General features: G+C 67.7%; 4 protein-coding genes across 9 annotated transcripts; 1 reads left to right on the top strand and 3 right to left on the bottom strand.

The window, feature by feature from the left end:
• The first annotated feature begins 637 nt into the window (after positions 1-637).
• MCM7 (minichromosome maintenance complex component 7) lies at positions 638-6,238 on the top strand. Its single transcript, XM_054808087.1, has 15 exons — positions 638-839; positions 931-1,010; positions 1,486-1,650; positions 1,734-1,858; positions 2,099-2,279; positions 2,359-2,496; positions 2,897-3,046; positions 3,130-3,244; positions 3,378-3,509; positions 3,764-3,847; positions 3,945-4,338; positions 4,598-4,681; positions 4,762-4,930; positions 5,530-5,639; positions 5,869-6,238. Exons 1-15 carry the CDS (start codon positions 809-811, stop codon positions 6,077-6,079), a joined length of 2,169 nt encoding a protein of 722 aa, XP_054664062.1. The 5' UTR covers positions 638-808; the 3' UTR covers positions 6,080-6,238.
• A 102-nt stretch (positions 6,239-6,340) lies between these two features.
• On the bottom strand, positions 6,341-9,973 carry COPS6 (COP9 signalosome subunit 6). 2 transcript variants are annotated; one of them, XM_054807835.1, is made up of 10 exons: positions 9,834-9,973; positions 9,221-9,346; positions 8,618-8,749; positions 8,233-8,321; positions 8,054-8,116; positions 7,913-7,960; positions 7,502-7,616; positions 7,154-7,246; positions 6,741-6,841; positions 6,341-6,588 (listed from the first exon to the last, which is right to left on the bottom strand). In XM_054807835.1, exons 1-10 carry the CDS (start codon positions 9,961-9,963, stop codon positions 6,448-6,450), a joined length of 1,038 nt encoding a protein of 345 aa, XP_054663810.1. In that variant the 5' UTR covers positions 9,964-9,973; the 3' UTR covers positions 6,341-6,447. The 2 variants fall into 2 exon arrangements, with proteins under 2 accessions (XP_054663810.1, XP_054663811.1); XM_054807836.1 differs by lacking the exon at positions 9,221-9,346.
• Positions 9,974-12,247: 2,274 nt separating this feature from the next.
• Positions 12,248-18,334, bottom strand: ELAVL3 (ELAV like RNA binding protein 3). Of its 3 annotated transcripts, none has more exons than XM_054807825.1 (7): positions 18,209-18,334; positions 16,319-16,601; positions 15,792-15,895; positions 15,493-15,646; positions 15,007-15,223; positions 14,569-14,607; positions 12,248-13,673 (listed from the first exon to the last, which is right to left on the bottom strand). In XM_054807825.1, the coding sequence occupies exons 1-7, from the start codon at positions 18,215-18,217 to the stop codon at positions 13,121-13,123; spliced, it is 1,359 nt and encodes a 452-aa protein (XP_054663800.1). In that variant the 5' UTR covers positions 18,218-18,334; the 3' UTR covers positions 12,248-13,120. The 3 variants fall into 3 exon arrangements, with proteins under 3 accessions (XP_054663800.1, XP_054663801.1, XP_054663802.1); XM_054807826.1 differs by having other exon boundaries at positions 13,532-14,404; XM_054807827.1 differs by having other exon boundaries at positions 13,532-14,383.
• A 758-nt stretch (positions 18,335-19,092) lies between these two features.
• ZNF653 (zinc finger protein 653) lies at positions 19,093-23,074 on the bottom strand. 3 transcript variants are annotated; one of them, XM_054808088.1, is made up of 9 exons: positions 22,664-23,074; positions 22,428-22,471; positions 21,952-22,170; positions 21,330-21,734; positions 20,881-21,046; positions 20,253-20,370; positions 20,045-20,159; positions 19,849-19,948; positions 19,093-19,644 (listed from the first exon to the last, which is right to left on the bottom strand). In XM_054808088.1, exons 1-9 carry the CDS (start codon positions 22,957-22,959, stop codon positions 19,467-19,469), a joined length of 1,641 nt encoding a protein of 546 aa, XP_054664063.1. In that variant the 5' UTR covers positions 22,960-23,074; the 3' UTR covers positions 19,093-19,466. The 3 variants fall into 3 exon arrangements, with proteins under 3 accessions (XP_054664063.1, XP_054664064.1, XP_054664065.1); XM_054808089.1 differs by having other exon boundaries at positions 21,330-21,731; positions 22,664-23,058; XM_054808090.1 differs by lacking the exon at positions 21,330-21,734 and having other exon boundaries at positions 22,664-23,018.
• Positions 23,075-23,078: the final 4 nt, after the last annotated feature.

The raw sequence follows: 23,078 nt of genomic DNA, 5'->3' as shown, positions 1-23,078 counted from the left end.
GTGTGTTGGGGGTGCAGGTTTTGGTGGGGAGATCCCTGCACATCAGAGTCGCTGTGGGTGAGGTAGGGCACCCAGCTCTGGGGGGCTTGGCTGGGCCCAGGGAGGGCACGGTGACACCGGGGACCACACGGGACACCAGCTCCCGGCCCTGCCCCAGACCCCCGCAGCTGCCCTCCCCCAGGAAGGGGACGTGGGTCCCTGCCCATCCCCAGGCCCCGCGGTCACCCCTGCAATGGGGACGGGACCCCGAAGGCTCCCTAGGGAGGGGGGATGCGGGTCTCTGCCCGTCCCTGAGCCCAGGGAGCCCACACGCCCCCCGGCCCCACCTTGAGGAGTGCTGAGAGCTGTGACCCCCCCCGGCAGCGCGGGGCTGAAGCACCCGGGGGACACGGGGTGATGCTTTGGGGACATGCTGAGGGCCGAGGGGGGACACAGGGGTCCCGACCGACCGACGCCCCTCCCCCCCCCGGCTCCCCGGGCGTGCAGAGGGCTCAGCGCTCCCCGAGCGCCCCCCCGGATTCTTGTCCCGCCCCGGCTCCCGCCGAGCGCGGCCCCTTTAAGAGGGGGCGTACCCAGGGCCCCTCCGGCTCCTCCCCCGGCCATGACATCTAAAGGGGCGTGGCCTACGCCGGATAGGGCGGTGGCGGTCACATGGTGCCGGTTTTCGCGCCACTTTTGGTCGCGGCGCCGGGATTGACTCTCGCGGGGACCCGTACCGGGACCAGCACCGGGACCAGCACCGGCTTGCGGGCACGCGGACCGGAATCGGAAGTGACCTGACCCGGACCGGACCGGGACTGAGTCCGCTATGGCACCGCGCGACTACGCGGCCGAAAAAGGTGCGGCCGGGCCGGACCGGGTCGGCCCCGGGGTTGGGGGATCGTCCGGTAACCGCGATGCCCCCCCCCCCCCCCCCCGTTCTTCCCACAGAGAAAGCGAAGCAATTCCTGCAGGACTTCTACCGCGATGGCGCCGATGGCGGCAAGGAGTTCCCGTACCGGGAGCAGCTGGTGAGAGCGGCCGGCCGCCCTGAGGTGCCCCGAGCCGGCCCGGGGTCCCCGCCCCCTCCCCCGTGCCTCCTCCGTCCCCGACTCCGCCCTAGCCCCCATGCCCCCCGGTGCCTGTTGGGGGTCCCTGCCCTCGCCCCCGCGTCGCCTGGGCCCCCTTGTCACAGCTGCAGCCGCCCCAACGTGGCAGCCGGGGTCCTCCCATCACCCTGTCCCTGCTGGGGCCCCCCCTGCCCCTCCTGTTCGTGCTGGGGTCCCCCTTGTCACCCTGTCCCTGCTGGGATCCTCCTGCCCCGGCTGGGGTCCCCCCTGCCACCCTGCCCCGGCTGGGACCCCTCCTGCCCCCCCCCCGTCCCCGCTGGCATCCCCCCTGCCCTGCCCCTGCTGGGGTCTCCCAGTCCCTGTGGGTACGGGTGCCCCCATGGCCGGTTTGGGGTCCCCACACTCCCCTCGTTTCCCCTCTCTCCACCCCCCCCAGACAGCGCTGGCACACCGGGAGCAAGTGGCACTGTACGTGGCACTGGACGATGTGGCAGAGGATGACCCCGAGCTGGCCGAGGCTGTCTGCGACAACGCCAAGCGCTACTGCCGCCTCTTTGCCGACGCCATCCACGAGCTGCTGCCGCTCTACAAAGAGCATGAGGTGGGGGCTCTCCCATGGGGGGGGGGTGGGGGAGGCCTCAGCTGCCCCCTCTGATTTCCCCCTCTGTGTCCCTGCGTTCCCAGGTGTCCCGCAAGGATGTGCTAGACGTCTACATCGAGCACCGGCTGTTGCTGGAGCAGCGTGGCCGGGATGCGGGGGATACCCGCAGCCCCCAGAACCAGTATCCCCCCGAGCTGCTGCGGCGCTTGTGAGTGCGAGGGGGAGCCGTGACCCCCCCTGCATCCCCCTCTGAGCCTGGCCCTGCTGCCCCTGATGTCCCCAGGGAGTCCCATCTCCTCTCTAAGGCCAATTCTTCCCCTCCCCTGAGCCACTGTTCCATCCCCGTGTGCTGCTGCCAAACCCTCTCCTGCTCCTTTACTCCCTGTTCCCGCCTCTGCCTCAGTTCCCCCCCCACTAACCACTGCCCTTTCTGTCCCCCCCCCCCCAGCGAGCTATATTTCAAAGCCCCCTCCGCTGCCAAAGCCCGCGTGGTCCGTGACGTCAAGGCCGACTGCATTGGGAAGCTGGTGACCGTCCGCGGCATTGTCACCCGTGTCACTGAGGTCAAGCCCATGATGGTGGTGGCCACTTACAGCTGCGACCAGTGCGGGGCCGAGACCTACCAGCCCGTAAGTGGAGCAGAAGGGCCGTGGGGCAGGTGTGGGGGGCCCCCGGTTGACCCAAGCCCACCCTCTCGGCTCTCCCCAGATCCAGTCACCCACTTTCATGCCGCTGCTGATGTGCCCGAGCCGCGAATGCCAGACAAATCGCTCGGGGGGGCGGCTCTACCTGCAGAGTCGCGGCTCCAAATTCGTCAAGTTCCAGGAGCTGAAGATGCAGGAACACGTGAGTGACATGGGAGGGAGGTCCCCAGGACTTTGGGGCATCCCCGTGAGCCCCAACCGGAGCGTCCTGTCTCTCCTGGGCTCTCCTCCCCGTCCCTGCTCCCCACTCAGGGACAGACCGGCTCTGTCGGGGAGGTGACGGTGGTGGCGGCGCTCAGGGTCTGAGATTGGGGAGCCCCAAATCGGCCCCGGTCTCCCCCTGAGGCTTCCCCAGTGCGAGGTGGAGGAGGATGGCCCATCCCTGGTCAGCATTATCACCAAGGAGGTGACACGTCCCCGTGGCTCTGTCCTGTCCGGTCTGCCCCAGTCCATACTGGTGCAGGGGCAATTCAGGGACGGGGACAGAATCTGGGGGTGCCACTGGGGTGCTGCAGGTCCCCAGCCCCATCTGTTCCCCACAGACCGACCAGGTGCCGGTGGGACACCTTCCCCGCTCCATCAACGTGGCCGTGCACGGGGAGAACACACGCCTGGCCCAGCCTGGGGACCACGTCAGCATCACCGGCGTCTTCCTGCCCCTGCTGAAGACTGGCTTCCGCCAGATGGCCCAGGCAAGCGCGACAGCAACAGGCAGGGGGCTGCAGCGGGGACCCCCGGCCATCCCCTGACCCACCGCTACCTTTCTTTCCCTCAGGGTTTGCTCTCTGAGACCTACTTGGAGGCCCACTGCATCGTGAAGATGAACAAGAGCGAGGAGGATGAGTCGGGGGCTGGGGAGCTGAGCGAGGAGGAGCTGCGGCAGATCACAGGTCAGGCTGTTTGGGCACCCAGGACGCACCCGGCTGGGGACGAGCAGGGCCCGGGGCTGCCCCACAGCCACCTCACGCTTTCTTTTCCTTCTTCCTTTCCCTTCTTTTTTCTCCTCTGTGAAAAAAAAACCAGAGGAAGATTTCTACGACAAGCTGGCTGCCTCTATCGCCCCCGAGATTTACGGCCACGAGGACGTGAAGAAGGCGCTGCTGCTGCTGCTGGTGGGCGGCGTGGATCGCAATCCTCACGGCATGAAGATCCGGGGTGAGGCCATGTGCTGGGGTGGGGGACTTTGCTGGGAGTGTTCCCTCCTCTTGGGGGAAGGCTTGGCGGTCTGAGATCTGCTGAGGGCCCCTGAGGTTTGGGGTTAGGACGTGTCACCTGGGTGGGTTTGGGGGGCTGGGGTTGGCCTTGAGGCACCATGGAGGAAACCGGCTGAGGGATTTTGGGATGGGAACATGGCAGAGGGAGCAGGTTTGTTCCCTCTGTGGACTCTTCCCCCCTCCTCCTTTCCCCAGGAAACATCAACATCTGCCTCATGGGCGACCCCGGCGTGGCCAAGTCGCAGCTCCTGTCCTACATCGACCGCCTGGCGCCGCGCAGTGAGTCCCGGGCTGCCAGGGAGGGGTGGTGGTGGGCATGTGGAGGGTGCCTGCACCCCCCTACGCTCACCACACTGCTTCCCCCTCTGCCCCCCAGGCCAGTACACGACGGGCCGGGGCTCCTCGGGCGTGGGGCTGACAGCTGCTGTGCTGCGGGACCCACTGACAGGGGAACTGGCGCTGGAGGGGGGCGCGTTGGTTTTGGCTGACCGGGGCGTCTGCTGCATCGATGAGTTTGACAAGATGCTGGAGGCCGATCGCACAGCTATCCATGAGGTGATGGAGCAGCAGAGCATCTCCATCGCCAAGGCAGGCGTGCTGGCCACCCTCAATGCCCGCTGCGCCATCCTGGCCGCTGCCAACCCGGCTTACGGCCGCTACAACCCCAAGCGCAGCCTGGAGCACAACATCCAACTGCCTGCTGCCCTCCTCTCCCGCTTTGACCTGCTCTGGCTCATCCAGGACCGCCCTGACCGTGATAATGACCTGCGGTGAGCGAGGAGGGACCAGCAGGGGACGGCTGGGCGGTGCCGTGGGGCTGGGGAGGAGCCTGGGGGTAGGGGGGAGATGGGGGGAGTCCGTGGGGCGTGTGAGGGGCTGGAGGGAGCGTGGACACCCCACCCCCACCCTGAGTGCCATGGGGCTGGAGGGAGCGTGGACACCCCACCCCACCCCCCCGAGTGCCATGGGGCCGGGCTGGTAGTTGTGGGGCAGCCCCGGCCCCACTGCCAGCCCCTCTCTGCCCCACAGTCTGGCCCAGCACATCACCTACGTGCACCAGCACAGCCGCCAGCCCCCCTCCTCCTTCCAGCAGCTCGACATGAAGCTCATGAGGTGAGAGAGGCCACGAGGGGCTGCTGTCCCCATTGCCCCCGTTGTCCTCATCATCCCCTCACCCTGCCCGTCCCCCCCAGGCGCTACATCGCCACATGCAAGCGGAAGCAGCCAGTGGTGCCGGAGGCTTTGGCCGACTACATCACGGCCGCCTACGTGGAGATGCGGAAGGAGGCCTGGGCCAGCAAGGACACGACCTACACTTCTGCCCGCACCTTGCTGGGCATCCTCCGCCTGGCCACTGCCCTGGTGAGCCCCAGCATGGGCAGGGACGGGCAGGGAGGGACCCGTGGAGCTGGGCAGGAGCCCCACAGGGCGGGAGCAGGCAGGAACAGGCACAAGATGAGCTGAAGCAGGACTGGACGTGGCCTAGACCAGACCCAGCAGGGTTGACTTGGGCTGGAAGAGCGTCCCTGCCACCAGCACAGGACCCCTGTCCCATGGTGTCCCCCTTGTCCCCCTGGTGCTCCCAGTGTCCCCTTGTATCCCCCCAAGTGTCCCCTGGTATCCTCTCCTATCCACCCCCCCAGTGCCCCCTGGTATCCCCCCCTCACATCTCCCCAGTGTCCCTCCAGTATCCCCTCATATCCTCCCCAGTGCCCCCCAGCCCCTCGTATCCCCCATTGTCCCCCCCTCGTATCCCCCTGTTCCCCGCTGTCCCCTTTCCCTCCCTGGGGCACAGCCAGCTCGGGGCAATGCACCGGGGGTGCTTCAAGTGGTCTCAGGGCGCAGCCCCCAGGGCAGGGAAGAGCAGTGGGGGCCCTGGGTGATGTCTGAGGGTGCCATGGGCTGTGGTGGGGATGAGAGGGGGGGATCGCAGTTGCTGCTGAGCCCCCCCATTCCCACAGGCCCGGCTGCGGCTGGTGGATGTGGTGGAGAAGGAGGACGTAAATGAGGCAATGAGGCTGATGGAGATGTCCAAGGACTCACTGCTGGGGGACAAGGGACAGCAGAACCGGTGAGCAGGGGACGTGGGGGGGGATGGGGCAGACAGTGCCATTCCCTGGGCCCCAGTCTGCTGGGAAGGGGGGGGGGGGCAGCATTTGGGGTGGGAGGACCCTGGGGGTGCCATGGGGTGGGTGGGGAGGAGGTGGCAGCACCAGTGTCCCCCCTCCATGTCCCCTCTGAGCAGGTGGCAGTGCCAGGGTCCCTCCAACCCTCACCTCCTGCTGTGTCCCCCCTCCCAGGGTGCAGCGCCCGGCCGACGCCATCTTCGCAGCGCTCCGGGAGCTGGCAGGGGGCCGGGGTGGGGGCCGGGCCATTCCCTACGCCGAGGCCCAGCAGCGCTGCGTGGCCAAGGGCTTCACCCCCGCCCAGGTCCAGGACGCGCTCCGTGAGTACGAGGAGCTCAACGTGCTGCAGGTGAACCCTGCCCGCACCCGCATCACCTTCGTTTAAGGGGAGGGGATGACAGATGCAGCCACCATCGCTGGACACATCCTGTGTCTCTTCACCCCAGCCCCGCTCCCCTGGTTACACCGTTGTTACGTATGCTTTTTTTTTTTTTTTTTTTTTAACCAATAAAAAGGGTTTGGTTGGTTGGGTTTTTTTTTTTAACTGTTACTGGTTTGTTTTTTTTTTTTTTTCGTGGCACCGCCAGCTGTGCCATGTCGTGTGTCCCCGCCCTCCCAGGACCACACTCTCCCATGACACCAAACCTTCCCATCCTGGAGCCAATTTATTGGGGGGGGGGTCCCATAGCCCTGGTGTGGGGTCCCACAGCCCTTGGCAGGGGGGGCTCAGGGCCCCCGGTGCCCCCAGCTCCCCTAGAAGAAGAGCCCCCGCATGCGGCGGCCGATGCCCTGCCGGTCGTAGAGGATGTTGAATTTGTTGACGAACTGGTTCATGGTGTTGCAGGTTTTGGTGATAGTGCCCAGGTACGCCATCAGCCCTACGTCGTTACATTGCTGGGGGAGGGATGGGGTGGGGGTTAATGGGCTGCTGGAGACACCCCACCCCCAAACTCCATCCTGCCCCCTCCCACAGGGTGCTCCGACAGGGACACGAGGACCTGGGGCCCCCTCCTGGGACCTGGAGCCCCCCCCGAGCCATCACTCACATCGTAGAAGTCGGTCTTGAACTTGTCGGTGCTGAGGACGGGCAGGCAGTGGCACAGGGCATAGGCTTCACGCAGGATCTCGTGGTTGAAGGGCACCTCGCCTGTGGGGACCGCATCAGCCTGGGGGGGGGGACAGCCCAGGGGGGCGGGGGGGGCAGACAGAACACCACTGGGGACCTCCTGGGGTCCCTCCGCGGTACAGGGGACAGTCTTTCCCTGAGGACATCCAGGGACAAACCTGCCCCAGTCCTGCTCTGGGATGGGGGGGAAAGGCGGCACCAGTGGGGGGTGGGGGGACAGCCCTGTCACCCGCACTGGGGGATAGGAACAGCCCTGTCACCTGCCTGGGGTGAGAGGGACATCCTGTCACCTGCCTGCAGGGGGGGACAGGGACAGCCCTGTCACCGACTCACCGGCCTCGGAGGCCCTCACGTACTCCAGGATCAGCTTGACACGGCTGTGCAGCATCTTGATGGCGCTGTGCTGGGCGATGAGGTGCTCGGCCACTGTGAGGGTCAAGGCCACGTGTCCCCTGTGTCCCTCCCATGTCTCTATGTCCCCCCCCCTGCCCCCCGGCCAGCTCCACTCCCTCTGGGTAGCCTGAGAGCCACATCCCCACGGCTCCTGTCCCCATGGTTCCTGTCCCTGTGCCATCTCCCCCTGTCCCCACATCCCCTGCCCTGTGGCCTTTCTCCCCCCCCCAGCCCTAGGACACCTTCCCCATCCCACATTGTCACCCCCCATCCCCATGTCCCTCCCACCTGTGGAGTTCTCCCCGCTGCCAGTCGCCGTCATTCGGGCCACGTGGTCGACACCAATGCGCTCGGCCTCCTCAGTGGCCAGGGTGTAGGTCAGCTCCGCAAACAGCATCGTGGCCTGGGGCGGGGGATGACGGGGGGCAGGATAGGGGAGGGGTGATGATGGGGGGGGGCACGACAACCTTGCCGCCCCCCCCAAACCTTCCCTGCATCTCTAGAATCCCCCCTGGGTGACACCCACCCCCCCCACACCCAAAAATAGCCCCTGGATCACCCCCATGGCACCCCTGGAGCCCCCTGCAGCCCCCCTGCAGCCCCCCCCTCCACCCTGAGACACATACTCCCCCTGCCCCCAGGCCTCCAGAAGCCCCCCTATGGCCTCAGGACCCCCCCCCCCCAGCCCCCCCGACTTACCTCCCCATTGATGATGTCAATGACGGACTCAAAGACACTGACGGGCAGCTGGAGGGAGAAGAAATGTGTTTGGAGGGGGGGGGTCCAGACCCACACTGGGGGGGGGTCCTGGCCCCGCCCCCCCCCCCCCCCCCCACTCACGTCTGTGTGCTTCGTCATGGGATTCAGCTTGAGAAAGAGGGGGCTCTCGATGATCTCACACACCTGGAGCACGAGGGGGGGGTGTCAGGACGGGATGCTCACCCCTTCCCCCCCCCCGCCAGCCCTGCCCAATTGCCCCCCCCAGCCCCTCAAGCTCGGACCCCACCCCCATCACTCGCCTGCTTGTGGACGTGGATGTCGGAGGGGTCGGGAGGGCCCCCGGTCGTGTACCAGCCCAGGAACTCCAGCTCCTTGAACACCTGCTTGACTGGGGAGGGACGGGGGGGACACGGGGGGACAGGGCGGTAGGGGGCCCTAAGTGGGGTGGGGGGGCCCACCAACACACACACACACCCCCCCCCGCAATATGGGGGCAGGCAGGACCCCACAGACCCCCTGAGGGCAGCAGACACACATCACCCCCACCCCCCTCCCCCCAAACATCACCCCTCTCCCAAGACACCCCCTCAAAAGCAGCTCAGGACCCCCCCCCCCCCCCCCCGACCACCCTAGACCCCTCCAGACCCTCCCCTACCCCCCCAGGACCCCTCCCGGCCCCCTCACACTGCTCCTCCTTGGTGTAGTAGTACTCCTTGTCGATGAGGACGTGCCCATCCACAGCATGCGAGAGCAGCTCGAAGGAATTCATCACCTCGATGTTGCGGCCCTCCTGCCGCCCGATGAGGGCCCCGATCACTGTGGGGGCACGGGGGGGGGGGGGGGGGGGGGGGCTGTCACCCTGTGCCAGCCTTGGCCTTGTGCTGGGGGAAGCCCTGAACTACCCCCAGGTGCTATCTGGGGCCAGGCCAGGGGCTGGGGGGGACCCTGGGAGGCTGGGGGGGGGCCCTGGGAGGTTGGAGGAGGGTCCTGGGAGGTTGGAGGAGGGTCCTGGGGGGCCCTGGGGGACCCTGGAGAGCGGGGGGGGGGGGGGGGGGCAGTGTGTGGTGTGTCTGTGGGGGGCTGTGGGAGACCCTGGGGGGCTGAAGGGGGGGGGGTGTCTGTGGGGGGCTGTGGGAGACCCTGGGGGGCTGAAGGGGGGGGGGGGTGTCTGTGGGGGGCTGTGGGAGACCCTGGGGGACTGTGGGGGTGTTGGGGTACCTTGCACGTCTGTGGGGGGCTGTGGGAGACCCTGGGAAGCTGGGGGGGCGGTGGGGGGGGGGGGGGTACCTTGTGCGGGGCGCCCCTCCTGTGAGCGCATGCGGATCCAGTGGTCAGAGATGTTGAGGATGACGAGGGGGTGCAGGGCCACAGAGACGCTGCCCGTCACCCCCCCGGCCATAACCGAGGGGGCAGCTGTGTCGGGGGGGGAGAGGGGGCACACATCAGCGGGTGGGGGAGCAGGGGCAGGGCCGGGTGCGGGTGGGGCCGGGGTGGGGGGCGGAGCATGGACGGGGGTGTGGCCACAGCTCAGAGGCGGGTCCCGGGGGCTGTGGGCGGGGCTAAAGCCAGGGGGCGGGTCCCGGGGGCTGTGGGCGGAGCAAACCCAAAGGCGGGTCCAGGGGGCTGTGGGCGGGGCTAAAGCCAGGGGGCGGGACCCGGGGGCTGTGGGCGGGGCAAACCCAAAGGCGGATCCAGGGGGCTGTGGGCGGGGCTAAAGCCAGGGGGCGGGTCCCCATGAGTTATGGGCGGGGAAAAGGCCAAGGGGTGGGGTCCGGGAGTTGCGGGCGGGGAAAAGCCGCGAGGGCGGGGTCAGGCGGAAAGCAGCGAGACCCGGGATAGCGACCGGCTGGTCAGGGCAGCCCCGGGGCAGCGGTGCCGGTCCCGTGCGCCCGTCCCGTACCTGCCGCGTCTACCTCCATCCCGCCGGCCCCGTTGGTCCCCGCCGCGGATGAAGAGGCGCCGGCCGCCGCCGCCGCCATCTTGTCTCGGCCTGTCCCTGCCCGGCCGCCGTACGCAGCGCCTGCGCGCATGCGCCAGAGGGGGCGGAGGGGCGGGGCGTGCGCATGTGCAGTGGGCGAGGGCAGCGGTGGGTTGGTGCTCCCAGTACAAGGCAGTGCCCCCAGTTACACGCAGTGCTCCCAGTCTAAACCAGTGCCATCCGGTTACACCCAGTAATCCCAGTCCCTTCCTAATGCCTCCCAATCCAACCCAGAGCCTCCCAGTCCCTTCTCAGGTACACGGGCTCCCGCAGGCTCCCACGACCTCCCTTGGCCTCCCGTGGTCTCCCGCAGGCGTCCACGGTGATGCAGGGGCTCCCACGGGTTCCCACGGGCCTCCACAGGGGCTCCCACAGCATCCCACAGCGATAGCTGGGCTCCCACAGCCCCCCCCACAGCTTCCCATGAGATTCCATAGGGGTACACAGGATCCCACGGGCTCCCGTGGCCTCCCACTGGTTCATGCTACCTCCCACGGGCTCCCACTGGAGCTTATGGGCTCCCACAAGATCCCACGGGCTCCTATGAGCTCCCACAGGCCCCCATGGGGACACACGCACTCCCATGGGTGCACACGGGCTCGCACAAGTTCCCAGTGTCTCTCACAGGCTCCCTCAGCCTCCCACGTGTTCGCGCAGTCACCCACAGGCTCCCATGCGGTCACCCTTGTGGGAACCCCTGTGCAAATCCGTGGGAGGAGCCCAAGTGCACCTGTGGGAGGCCGTGGGAGCCTTTGTGCTCCTGTGGGATCCTGTGAGAGACCATGGGAGCCTTTGAGAGCCCCCCCCCCCCCCCCCCGTGCTGCTGTGGATGCCTGTGGGGAACCGCGGGAGACTGTGCATACCCGTGGAAACCTGTTGAAGGTTGTGGGAGCCTGTATGCCCCTGTGGAGACCCATGGGCGCTTCCGTGGGAGCCTCTGGGCACCCTCAGGTGGCTAAGGGAGCCCATATGCACCCACAGGAGCCTGTATGGACCCGTGTGCACCTGTGGGAGCCCGTGGAAGCTGAACCACTCTGGCCTGCTCCCCGGGCCCTGCCCCGCAGTACCAGCCCCACGGTCGGCACTGGCATCCTGCAGCCGCCTGTGGGGGAGGATGGGTGCCCCAGGCATTGCAGGTGGCCACCCACCTACACACACACACCAATTTCTGATTATTTTTTTATTATATATATTTTATTATTTCTGCCATGAAAAGTACAAAGAGTCGAGTCCGGGGGGGGGGGGGGGGGCCAGAAGCCTGTCCCCTCTGGGGGCCCCCACTCTGCCGCAGGGGCCCTGTCCACACTCAGGAGCTTTGTCCCCATTTTTGGCTTCCCCCCCCGGGGGTGCAGCTCTTATTGCTACTGAACGGGGGGGTGGGGGGGTGGGGGGGGGTGTCTCCTGGGCCCACCCCATCCTGCTGGGGCTGCCTGGACCCCGGGATGGGGGGGGGGTGGGGTGGGGGGGGGAATGTGTGTCAGAGCTTGTGGGTCGGAGGCAAACCCGGACCACTCCCCCCCCCCCAGTCCCTCATCCATCTCAGGGACATGCACACGCAGGTGGGGGGGTGGTGGTGGAAAGCAATAAATATTTACATTAACAATAAGTTAAAACTACAAGAAGCTGCAAACAGGCACAACACAATGCAAAAAAAAGCAGGAACTAGAAGAGGTTGGGGGGGAGGGGGGGCGTCCTGGGGGGGGGAGGGGGTCCCCCAGGAAGAGTAGAGGGTCCCGGGCCGGGGGGGGGGGGAACGACGGATGACGACGGTCCCAGGGCTGGGGAAAAGCCAGCGAAGAATCAGAAATAAATAGGAACTGAAATCACTGAAAAGCGAGAAATCATCCCAACAGAGAAGAGAAAATAAATAGCAATAGTAATAATAAGAACAATAACAATAGTAGTAGTAGTAATAATAATAATAATAATAATAATATAATGATGAGGATGAGGATGGAGCTGCTGTGGGGGACTCAGCCTGTTGGGGGGGGGGTGTGGTGTGGTTCAGGGACTTTTCTGCCCTTTTTATTTGGCCAGAATGCTTGAACTGGCGAAGCAAAAGTGAGCTGAGGAGATTGGGGCAAAAAAAAAAAAAAATTGCCCATTTTTTGGGGGATTTAGAGAAGAGTGGGGACAGGGCAGAGGGCAGTGTGGACAAGACACCCCCCCCCCCCCCCCCCCGCCCACCCCAGTTTGGGGGTGCCAGAGGCTCAGGGATAGCGGGAACATACACACCCCCCCCCCCCCCCCCCCAGCAGCATCACCATTATGTGCCATCGCCCCCCCAAACCCCCCCCCCCCCCCCCCCCCCCCCCCGTGTATCTGCTCGGGGAATCACAACCTCTGACCCTGCCTCTGGGCAACCGGGGGGGTGGGGGGGGGCACATTACAGATTCCCTCCCCCCCCCCTTCCCCGCAACTTCCCTCCAGAGGGACAGTTTGGGGGGACTTCAGAGGATTTTTTTTTTTTTTTAAGATTTTTTTGTTTGGTTTTTTTTTTGTTTTTTTTTCTTCTCTTACAAAAATAGATGGTTTTGTGTCTGTCGCTCTGGAGGAGTCACCGCTTGCTATGTCGGTCTCTCTCCTCGCTACCATTAGCGCTACCATTATTGTTATTACTCATTATTGTTTGTTCTTTCTCCCCCCCAAAAAAGTTCCCCCTCCAATAAAAAAAAAAAAGAAATGGAAAAAAAAAAAGAGGAGAGAGAACAGATAGATATCCTCCCTCCCCCCGGACTGCTGGACTGGAGGGGAGGAGGGGGGCACGGTCCCCTCTTGGCACCAGCCTGAGGACAAAACAAGCCGAATGGGGGGTTCTGGTGGGGGAAGCCCCCCGCCCCCCGCCCCCCCCCCCACCCCCCCGGGGCAGCGGCCGGAGCCGGGACTGGAACCCGCGTCCTCCGGGTGGTCCGGCCACCGCCAGAGGGCGCCACGGGGGCTGGCGCGACACGCGCGGGGGCGGGATCTAGTCCTGGGGCGGGGCTTGGCCCCGAGGGACGGGGCGGGGCTTGGCCTTTGGGGCGGGGCTTGGCCTTTGGGGCGGGGCCGAGCCAGGGGGCGGGGCCGAGCCAGGGGGCGGGGCTCCCCGCGGTGCCACCGCAGGGGGTGGGGGGCAGTTCGGTCCCGGGGGACCCCTGCATTCGCCCCCCCCGACCTGGCCTTCCACACACACACGCACATCCACACCTCCCCCGAGGGGCAGGACATCCCTAAGGGGAGGGGGAACGACACCCCCCCCCCCAACTCCTCCCCATTTGGGGGTGCGTGGCCATCCCGGAGTGGGGGGGGGGGGGGAAGGGGGGGGCAGTGTCTGGCACCTGCCCCCGGGGGGGGGGGGGGGGAGTCTCACAGGGGCGGGGGGGGGGGTGTCCGGGAGATTCCTGAGGTACCTGGGCTTGCTGGGGGTCACTGCGGCTTCCAGGTGCTGAGACCCCACCTCCAGGGTGTCCACAGTGCCCGGGGGGAGGGGGGGTGTCTGCCAACATCTCCAGGTGGGGAGGGGGCTCATCTCCAGGGTCTTTGGGGTGCCCGTGGTATTCCAGGGGGCTTTGGAGGTGACTTGCCTCTGTATCCAGGCGCCTTTGCAAGTCCCAGGGGTTTTGGGGTGCCTGAGGAGGGATTCCCAGTGTGTCCTCAGTGTCCTGGGGGGGGTCTCCAGTCTTTCCGGGAGGGGGGAGGATCTTCGGGGATGCCCCCCATGTCCCCCACAGTGTCCACGAGCTCTGGGGCGCCCAGGGGGAGTCCTCAGGGTGTTCATGGTGCCTAGGGGAGAGGTGGGGGGGCAGGGGGTGGTGTCCATGGTATCCAGGCTGTCCTTCAGCTGTCCCCATGGTGTCCTTGGTGCCCATGGAGGGAGAGGTCTCCGAAGTCTCCAAGCGTCCAGGGCAGGGAGGTCCCCACAGTGTCCTCAGTGCCTGATTGCGGGGGGGGGGGGGTGGGGTGTTGTCCCCATGGTGTCCTTGGGGCTTCCCCATGGTGTCCTTGGTGCTCATGGAGGGGGGGGAGGTCCCCAAGGTGTCTGGGGAGGGGGTGGGATGGGGGGGGGGGGTGTTCTCCATGGTCTCCAGGGTGTCCTCGGTGCTCATGGAGGGGGGTCCCAATGGCCTGGTAGTGCCTGGGGGGAGCCGAGGGGCCAGCGGGGTGGAGCTCAGGCCTTGTGCTGTTTGCTGGTCTTGAAGGAGACCTGGAGCACACGGTCACCCAGGCGGTAGCCATTGAGGCTAGCGATGGCCATGGCCGCCTCCTCGTAGTTGGTCATGGTGACGAAGCCGAAGCCTTTGCACTTGTTGGTGGTGAAATCACGGATGACCTTGACGTTGGTGACCGCACCGAAAGGCCCGAAGAGCTGCCAGAGGACGCTCTCGTCTGCCTCGGGTGCCAGGTTGTAGACGAAGATGCACCAGCCAGCGCCAGGGGCCCCCAGGCCCACCCCGGCCAGCCCCGGCACCGCCTCGATGGCCAACGGGGAGAACCTGGGCAGCAGCGACAGCGGGCTGGCCTGGGGTCAGGGCACCTGGACGCTGGATTTCTGCCCTCTCCCAACCCCACCCCCAGGACATGTGGGTCCCCTCCTGCCAGGGTCCCCAGCCCATGCATGGGGCTGGGGGTGCAGAGCTGGATGGGGAAGGGGTGTCAGGGGGTGGGGAGGGGCCGGTACCTCTTCACGCCGTAGGCCACGTTCAGCAAATTGTCGAGCCTGGAGGGGACAAGAGGTTGTTGGGGGAGGTACGGGGTGTGGGGGGGGGGTGGGGTGTGTGTCTCTGCCCATGTAGGTGTGTATTTACCATGGGGATGTCCCCATGCACTGTGGCCATCTCATCTCTTGCGGGGGGGGGGGGGGGGGGGGGGGGTGTGTCCCCATGGTGATGGGGGTGTCCCCATGGTGATAGGGGTGTCCCCACACCTTGTCATGGCCCCATCTCCTGGGGGGGGGGGGGGGGTGTGTGTGTGTGTTCCCATGGTGATGGGGGGGGTGTCCTCATGTTGATGGGGACATCCCCATACTCTGTCATGGCCCCATCTCCTGGGGGCACCCCCATTCCCAGTGATTTCCCACACCCCCCCCCCCCAAGCCCCCCAGGCCCCCCAGGCTCACCGGAAGCGCTGGGGGGGGTGGTGCAGGGCACCGTAGCGGCGGGCGCTGGGGCAGAGGCTGAGCAGGGCCCCCCCTGATTTCTGGCCCGGGCTGTTGGCGAACTTGACAGTGATGGGCTCGGCGGCGCCCAGCGGTTTCTGCCCGTGCAGCCCCCGGACGGCCTCCTCTGCCTCCACGCGCTTGTCGAAGCGGATGAAGCCCACCCCTCGTGAGACACCTGGTGTGGGGGGGGGACGGGATGTCCGGGGCGGGAGGGACGACAGAGCCCTGAGACTCTGCTGCACAGATGTGGGACCCAGGTGTCTGAGGAACCCCCCCCTCCCCCAATACACCACCGGCCACCCATTGGACCAGGACACATGTGGTGTGTCATGTCCCCCCCACCTCCACAGAGACCCTACTAGGAGCCTGGTGAGGAGGGGGGGTCTGGGCAGCCCCTCCCCCCCCCCCGGGGGGAGGGGCAGTGACCAAAGCATCTGGAGGTACCTGTGACCTGGTCGACAAGGATGCGGGAGGTGATGATGCGGCCGTACTGGGAGAAGAGCTGCTCCATCTCCTTCTGCCCCATGGCCTTGGGGAGGCCGCTCACGTAGAGGTTGGCGTCACGGATGGACGCTGAGCTGGGCCGGGCATAGGACACCTGGGGAGGTGGGTCAGCCCTGGGGACATCGGCGTCCAGGTGCCAGAGCTGCCTCCCACCCATGCCCCCCCCCACCCCCCCCCCCGGGACCCCCTGGTGCCCAACACCCCCCCCCCCCAAGGGACCCCCCCCCCGCATCCAGCACCTTGATGGTCTTGGTCTGCAGCTTGAGGCCGTTGAGGGTGCTGATGGCCTTGTCGGCGTCACCTGCCTCAACGTAGTTGACGAAGCCGTAGCCCAGGCTCTGCCCTGGGGTGCAGGGTCAGCAGTGCAGCCCCCCCAGCCCCGGCCCCACTCCCAGCCCCGGCCCCAAGGCCCTTTTCCATCCCATCTTCATCTCTGTCCCTGTGAGTCCTCATGTGTCCCCATGTCCCTGTACCAGGGATCCTGTGGTCAAGCTTGCAGGGCCTGACATCCCCAGAGGTCCCCATCTGCCCGTGTCCCATCTCCCCGTGTCCCACACCCCCATGTTGCATGTCCCCATGTCCCACCCACCCATGTCCCATGTCCCATCTCCCCATGTCCCATCTCCCCATGTCCCCATGTCCTGTGTCCCATCTCCCCCTGTCCCATCTCCCCATGTCCCATCTCCCTGTGTCCCATCTCCCTGTGTCCCCATGTCCCTGTGTCCCTATGTCCCATCTCCCTGTGTCCTGTCTCCCCGTCCCGTACCGGTGACCTTGTCACGAACGAGCTTGCAGGACTCAATGTCCCCGAGGCTGCCAAAGAGGCTCCGCAGCTCCTCCTGGCTCATGCTCTGGGGCAGGTAGTTGACGATCAGGTTGGTTTTGCTGTCATCGGCCATGGGGGGGCCTGGGGGGGCCCCATTGGGCAGCGCTGCCGCCACCCCCGGCCCCGGCACCGCCACCACTGGCACAGCCACGGGGACAGGGATGGGGCCACAGCCTGATGGCCCTGGGGTGCTGGGAGCCTGGGCCTCCACCGTGCTCAGGATCTGCTGAGGGGAAGGATGGGGGTCACCAGGGGGTCTCCAGCACAGGGACAGCACAGGGATGGGGACACCAGGGTCCTGGGGACAGCACAGGGATGGGGACATCGGGGTTCTGGGGACACCACAGGGATGGGGACAGTGGGGTCATCACCGAGGTGAAGCGGGGATGGACGGAGCCATGGGGGCACACAGGGATGGGGACAGTGGGAAGCGGCAGGGGGGATGAGGACGAGGATGCTGGGTGGGGGGATAGGGATAACCTGGGGGGGGCCCCGGGGACAGCAGCCTCTCCGGGTCCCCACGGGCTGCCCCTTCCCGCCGCAGGGCAGGGGGGGATCCGGGCGGCCGGTGCGCTCCTCCCCGCCCCCCCCGGGGATAATCCCCCATTGTGCACCGGAGCCCCCGCCCCTTCCCCCCCCCGCCCCCATTCGCACAATAGCGGGGGACAATGGGCCTTTGTCGCCAGGAGACGGGACACCCGGGGCCGCCAGCCACGGCCACGGGAGTCTGGGAGCTGCCCCCCCCCCCAGCCCCCTACAGCGGAATGGGGGTCCAGGGGAACCCCCCACCCCCATGGCGGGATGAGGGTCCGGAAGCTGCCACCACCCCCACGGCGGGAGCTGCCCAGGGGCTGAAATGGGGCGGAGGGACCCGACGGCCGGGGCGGGGGAGGTGGCGGGGTGGGGGGGGGGGGTCGGGACGAAGGAGAGGGTGTCTGTCCGTCCGTCCGAAATTGGCCGGTGAGAAAAAGTGAAAGCCGAAAAGATGAAAATCACCAAATCGGATTGAGAGAATGGGATTTCTGGGTGACACGGACACACATGGACATGGACACACACGCACGGATGCACACACATGAATGTGCACATGGATGCGTGCACACACATGGATGCACAGACACATGGACACAGGTGCACACACGGATGCGCACACACACGGATGCACACACGCCTCTGCCACACACACCCGCCCCGCACGGGGATGGGGCTGCACATGTCGGCATGTCCGTGTGTCGTGTGTGCGCACACGCTCCTCCCCACACACACGTGTCCCTGCACCCACACACGAAAGAGGAGGCGTGTGCGCGTACACCGGCACACACGCATGCACCTGCGCTTAGGCTCCTCTATGCTGTGCACACGCATGCAAACGTGGCAGTGGTTTGCGGGGGTGGGGGCAGATCCCCACCCCGCCCTTGCACACACGTGCTGTGCACGAGCACACAGGGCACACCCATGTCCCAGCACAGCAGATGCCACATGGGCCAACACGCCCCCCCACATGACACCCACATGCCTCCGTTGCACATACGTGTGCCCTCGACGTGTGATGCACACGCGCGTGCACGCAGCTCTCGTGGTGCCCCCCCCCCGCGTCCCCTCCCGTCCCTGCCCAAGTGTGTCACACGCTCACGGGGGGAACGCGCGGAGACGATGGGGGACACGGAGGTGGGAATGTTGGGGGGGGCACGGATGTGGGGGTGCGGGACACGGGGGGGGATGATGGAATTGGGGGGACACGAGGCTGTCGGCGAACGCTGGGAGTGCCGGCCGCGTCCCTCAGCGACCACCTCCCCCCAGCCCACGGACCCCCCCCGGCCCCGCTCCTACCGTCACCATCGCTGCGGGGTCGGGGTCGCTGCTCGGGGAGGGGGTCGGGGTGGGGCCCGCACGGTCCGGGGGGGGCTTGGGGAGCTGCGGGGACCCCGAGGCGGGGAGGGGGTCCGGGGGGGGGGGGGTCTCGGCGGCGGCGTCGGGCGCTGCGAGCGGCGGCCCCGTCGGTCCTTTAAACGTCCTTGGGCGGCCGCGGGGCGGGGCCCCCCCAAACCACCGCGGTGGGCGCGGCCCGAGCCCCCCCCCCCCCCCCGCTCCGCGATGGCTTCGTCCAATCCCCCCCCGCCCCCCGCAGGTGGGGCGGTCCGCCCCCCCATACCCCAAAACGGACCGGCCCCCCAGGCGAAGCCCATTGGCTGCCGAGAGGGCGGGGCCCCCCCGACGGCCCCCGAGACCCCCATAGCCCCCCCCCCGCCCGACCACGTGGCCCGGGAGGAGGAGGAAGGAGGAGGAAGGAGGAGGAGGAAGGGGGCGGGGGGGGGATGAAGGAGAAGGGGGGGGAAGGGCGAAGGAGGAGGAGGCGCAATGAAGACCCCGCAGCGTCGCCGCCGGAGCGGGGCGGGAGGGGGGGGGGTGTAGGGTGGGGGGGATCGGTAACGGAGCCGGGGGGGGACCCGAGCAGCGCACAGGGCGGAACCGCCGCCGGTTCAGCACCGCGGACAGCGGCGGGGCGGGGCCGTGGGTCGCGACCCCTCCCCGTGGGGCGGGGCGAGCGTGCGAGAGGCCCCGCCCCAGCACGGGGAGGTGGGGGGGACACGGACCAGCTCTGTTTCCCTTCCCCCCCCCCGGGCCCTGGAGCCCCCGGCCCCTCCCTGGGCCGCCCCCCGCCCCTCGGGTCGTCCCCCCCAGCAGAGAGCAGGAGGCAGCAGGTAAAAGCCATCAATCACTTTAATGGAACTGGGGGGGGGGCCGGGGGGGTCAGGTCTGTGTGTGTCCCCCCAAAAAACCAACAGCAGGGTCCCCACTACCCCTCCCAGCCCCATTTGCCGCAGGGGAGAGGGAAATGACAACGGAGAGTCAGGAAATAAATAAAGGCGGGGGGGCAGGGCAGTGGGGGATGCTGGGGGGGGTGCCCCAGAGGAGGCTCCCCAGTGCTGGGGGGGGTGAGGGGCTCCACCCAATGCATGGAGCTCCAGGTGCCCCATGAGGGGGGGGTCAGGACCCCTGGGGGGCACCTCTCCCCTCCATCTGCTGCGGGGCAGCCGCAGGGATGGCGTGGTGACCCAGTGGGGGGGGGGGGGGACGTGGCCCCCCCCTAGGTGCCACGGGGCTCGGGGTGGCTCTTGAGCGAGTGGAACTTGAGGCCCTCGGGGCGCTCGAAACGCCTGCCGCAGCGCTCGCAGGGGAAGGGGCGCAGCCCCGGCCCCCCGTGGCGCCTCATGTGCCACGTCAGCGAGGCACGTTGGCGGCAGCGGTACCCGCAGACCTCACACCTGGGGGGGGGAAAGGGGGGTGAGGGGGACCCACAGACCTCACACTTTGGGGAGGGGAGGCAGAAGGGGGGGGTTCAGAGAGAGTGGGGTCCCTCCCCGTGTCACCCGGGGCAGCAGCAACCCTGCCCCACCACTGCCCACAAGCAGGGTTCCCACTGGTGCCCCCCCCGCCCCTGGTACCACCCTCACCCCCCCATCACTCACTGCAGGGGGGTCTCCCCCGTGTGCGTCCGCCTGTGCACCTCCAGGTGGTTCTTGCGCTTGAAGGACTTCCCGCAGGTCTCACAGGTGAACTCCCGCACGCCTGGGGACGGGGACACGGCGGGGGGGGTGTTGGGGGACGCGGCAGGGTGTGGGGGGACACAGGGGAGGCGCGGCAGGGACGACACAAGGGGCTCACCGGAGTGGATGACCATGTGCCGGCGCAGGTGGTTGGCCAGGTAAAACCTCTTCCCGCAGCCAGGCTGGGGGCACTGCTGGGTCCGGCCCCTGCGGTGCACCAGGTTGACGTGGTTCTGGGGGGGTGGAGAGGTGAAGGGGGGTCTCGGGGGGAGCCTCGGGGGGGTGGGGGGGGGCGGCAGGAGGAAGGAGGGGCCTGGGGGCCATACCTGGAAGCTGCTGAGAGCGACGTAGACCTGGCCACAGCCGGCGTAGGGGCAGGCGATCGGCTCTGGGAGTCCCTCGGGGTCGGGGCAGGGGGCACGGCCCCGCCTGCTCCGCCGTCGCCTGCGCAGGGAAAGGGAACAGCACAGCCTGGGGTGAGGGGGAGCCCCCTCCCCAAGATAACAGCACGGTGCGGGGAGGCACAGGCATTCAGGGGCTTCGAGAGCTCCCATGCCCCTTCACAAGCCGAGTAGCGTCTCTGCCCCCCCTGAAAAAGACCCCCACAGCACCCAGAAACTGTCCCAGGCCGCTACCCTCCAGAAGAGCCCCCCCAACCCAAAGCCCCCCCCCCGCCCCGTGTCTCCCCCCTAGTTCCCAAGGACCCTCTGTAACCCTAAGATCTCTGCCAACCCTAAAAAAATCCCCCAACTCCTCTAGCCCCTCCAAGTCCCTGAACCCCCTTTTTGTGTCCCCAGTCCCTCAGGGAACCTCACAGGCACCCCCAAAGACTGCACACACTTCCCCCAAACCCCCCGGGACCCCCCCAAAGTCCATCACACCTCCCCAGCCCCCCCAACCTGACCACCCCTGGGCCCCGGCGTGCCCAAGTGACGCCCCCCAACCCCTCCTAACCTCTCGGGCTCTTTGGGGATTTCGTAGATGATGGCAGATACATTGGCGTCCTCAGCCAGAGGGGGTGGAGGGGCCTCCAAAGGGGGCTCCAGAGGGGTCTGCGGGGGGGGCTCGGCGGCGGGGGGGGGCACCTCCTCCTGCTTCAACCCCAGCACCTCGTCCTCCTCTGCCGTCAGCATGGCAAGTGAGGTGCTGCTGCCCCCTGGCCCTCCCAGCACCCGATTCCCTGCTGCCCCCTCTCACCCCCAATTACCCCCCAGCCCCCTGGTCTCGGATTCCTGACCCCAATCCCCCCAGGCCACCCCAGCACCCTGATCCCCCCAACCCTTAATCCTTGTTCCCCCTGACCCCCCAAGCACCCCAATCCACCCCCCTGACCCCAATCCCCCCAGGCCACCCCAACACCCTGCTCCCCCCCATCCCCACAAGCCCTGCTCCCCTCACCATACCTGTCTTAGGGATGTGGGAGTCCAGGGGGGGTGGGGGGAAGCTGCCCCCCCCCTCCAGCAGAGTACAGGGCACCTCATCCCCCGCCACATCCAGCTGCAGCCCCCCCAACGCATCATAACTGGGGCTGGCCAAGATGAGGAGGGGGGGCCCCTGCAGCAGGGTGGGGGCCCCCCCCTCGGCCAGCGCCCCCCGCCCCGTGCCCAACCGCAGAGGCAGCGGTAGCGGCACGCAGACCACAGCCTCCAGTGCTGCCCCCCGCCCTTCCGCGATGCCCTCAGGGGGGCCTGGACCCACAGGGGGGGCCACTGCCGCCTCCCCTGAGGCTGGAGGGCCCCCCCCCGGCGTCGCCTCCGAGCCCGAGCTGCAGCCCCCCGAGGAGGAGGAGGAGCTGCCAGGAGCTGCTGCTGCAGGAGAAAGAAGATCAAGGGGAGCCCTAAAACACCCACACCCCCCCCAAAAAGGAGCGTCCCCCCACCCCAGAGGAGTCCCCTGCCCCCCCCTGCAGGCCAGGCCCCCCAGAAGCTGCAGTGGGGTCCCACACATCATCCCCCCGGGGCCCCACCACCCATCTAAGCACCCCCAGCCCCCTCCCCGGGTCCCCCCGCCCACCCCATTGCACACCGTCATCATCGCTGTCACCGTCCGAGTCGCTGAGCGGCCGCAGAGGCGAGTGCAGGTCCTGGAAGTAGCGGTGCCCGCGCTCGCACTGCCAGACGGCCGTGGTATAGAGCCCCACCGAGGGGTCCAGCTCCGCCAGCCGCGGCTCGTAGGGGCAGCGCTGCCGGTGGTCCTCGTACCAGATCACCGCGTGCCGCAGGCAGTTCACATTGCGCCGTCGCCCTGGGGGAGGGCTGCTGGCAGCCTGGCACCCCCCGCCAGCACCCCATCTCCCCCCAGATCCCCCTTGCATCCCCAGACCTCCCGCTATATCCCCCCACACACACACCCCCAGATCTCCCTCCCATCTCCCCTCAGCCCCTCCCTACACCCCTGGCAGCCCCAGCGGCCCCCCCACACCCAGCACCCCCCGGCCGCGGGTGCCCCCGCTCACCCCCCGGCCCCCACCGGCGGGGGAAGCCCACCCCCTCAGCACTCACTTTTCTTCCGTTTGGGTTTTTTGGGGATCTGCTCCCACGGTTTCCTGTGGAGAGAGGGGCGGGGGCCTGGGGACAAGCAGGGGCGCTGCTCCCCACGGAGGGGGGGGGGAAGGGGCGTTCGTCCTTCGCCCCCCCGAGAGCTGCAGGCGGGTAAGGGGCACCCGATCCGTCCCCCCCTCCTGGTCCCCACGACCCTCCCGCCCCCCACCCCCCCCCAGCTTTTCAGTCCCGCTCACCCCCGCCGCCCGGCGCGCTGCCCTCGCTCCAGGCCCAGCAGGTAGGCCGCCAGCTTGGCATCGCTCCAGCCGCTGCGGCGGCGCAGGTCGACCCAGGGCCCGTGCGCTTCGCCCAGGTACACCCGCCGCACGTCGTACTTCTTCCGGGATTCCAACCGCCGCCGCGCACGGTCCGATTCTGTCAACCGCGGCCGTCCCCTCGCCTTACGGCCGCCGCCCCCGCCGCCCCCCGGTTCCGTCGCGGGGTCGGGGCCGCCGCCACCCCCCGGGCCCGGGCCCCGCTCGGCCGCGCTCATGCCGGGCCCGTCGCCCCGCCCCCGCGGCGCGCTGCCGATGACGCCACCGCCGCTTCCGGTTCGACTCGCGCCGTTTTTCGCGAAGGAAGGCGCGACGCGGTGCAAAGCGCATGCGCGAA

This window comes from Grus americana, chromosome 33 (genome assembly GCF_028858705.1).
Source record: "Grus americana isolate bGruAme1 chromosome 33, bGruAme1.mat, whole genome shotgun sequence".
In the NCBI taxonomy this organism is placed as follows: domain Eukaryota; kingdom Metazoa; phylum Chordata; class Aves; order Gruiformes; family Gruidae; genus Grus; species Grus americana.
This window is presented reverse-complemented; position numbering and strand designations above follow the sequence as displayed.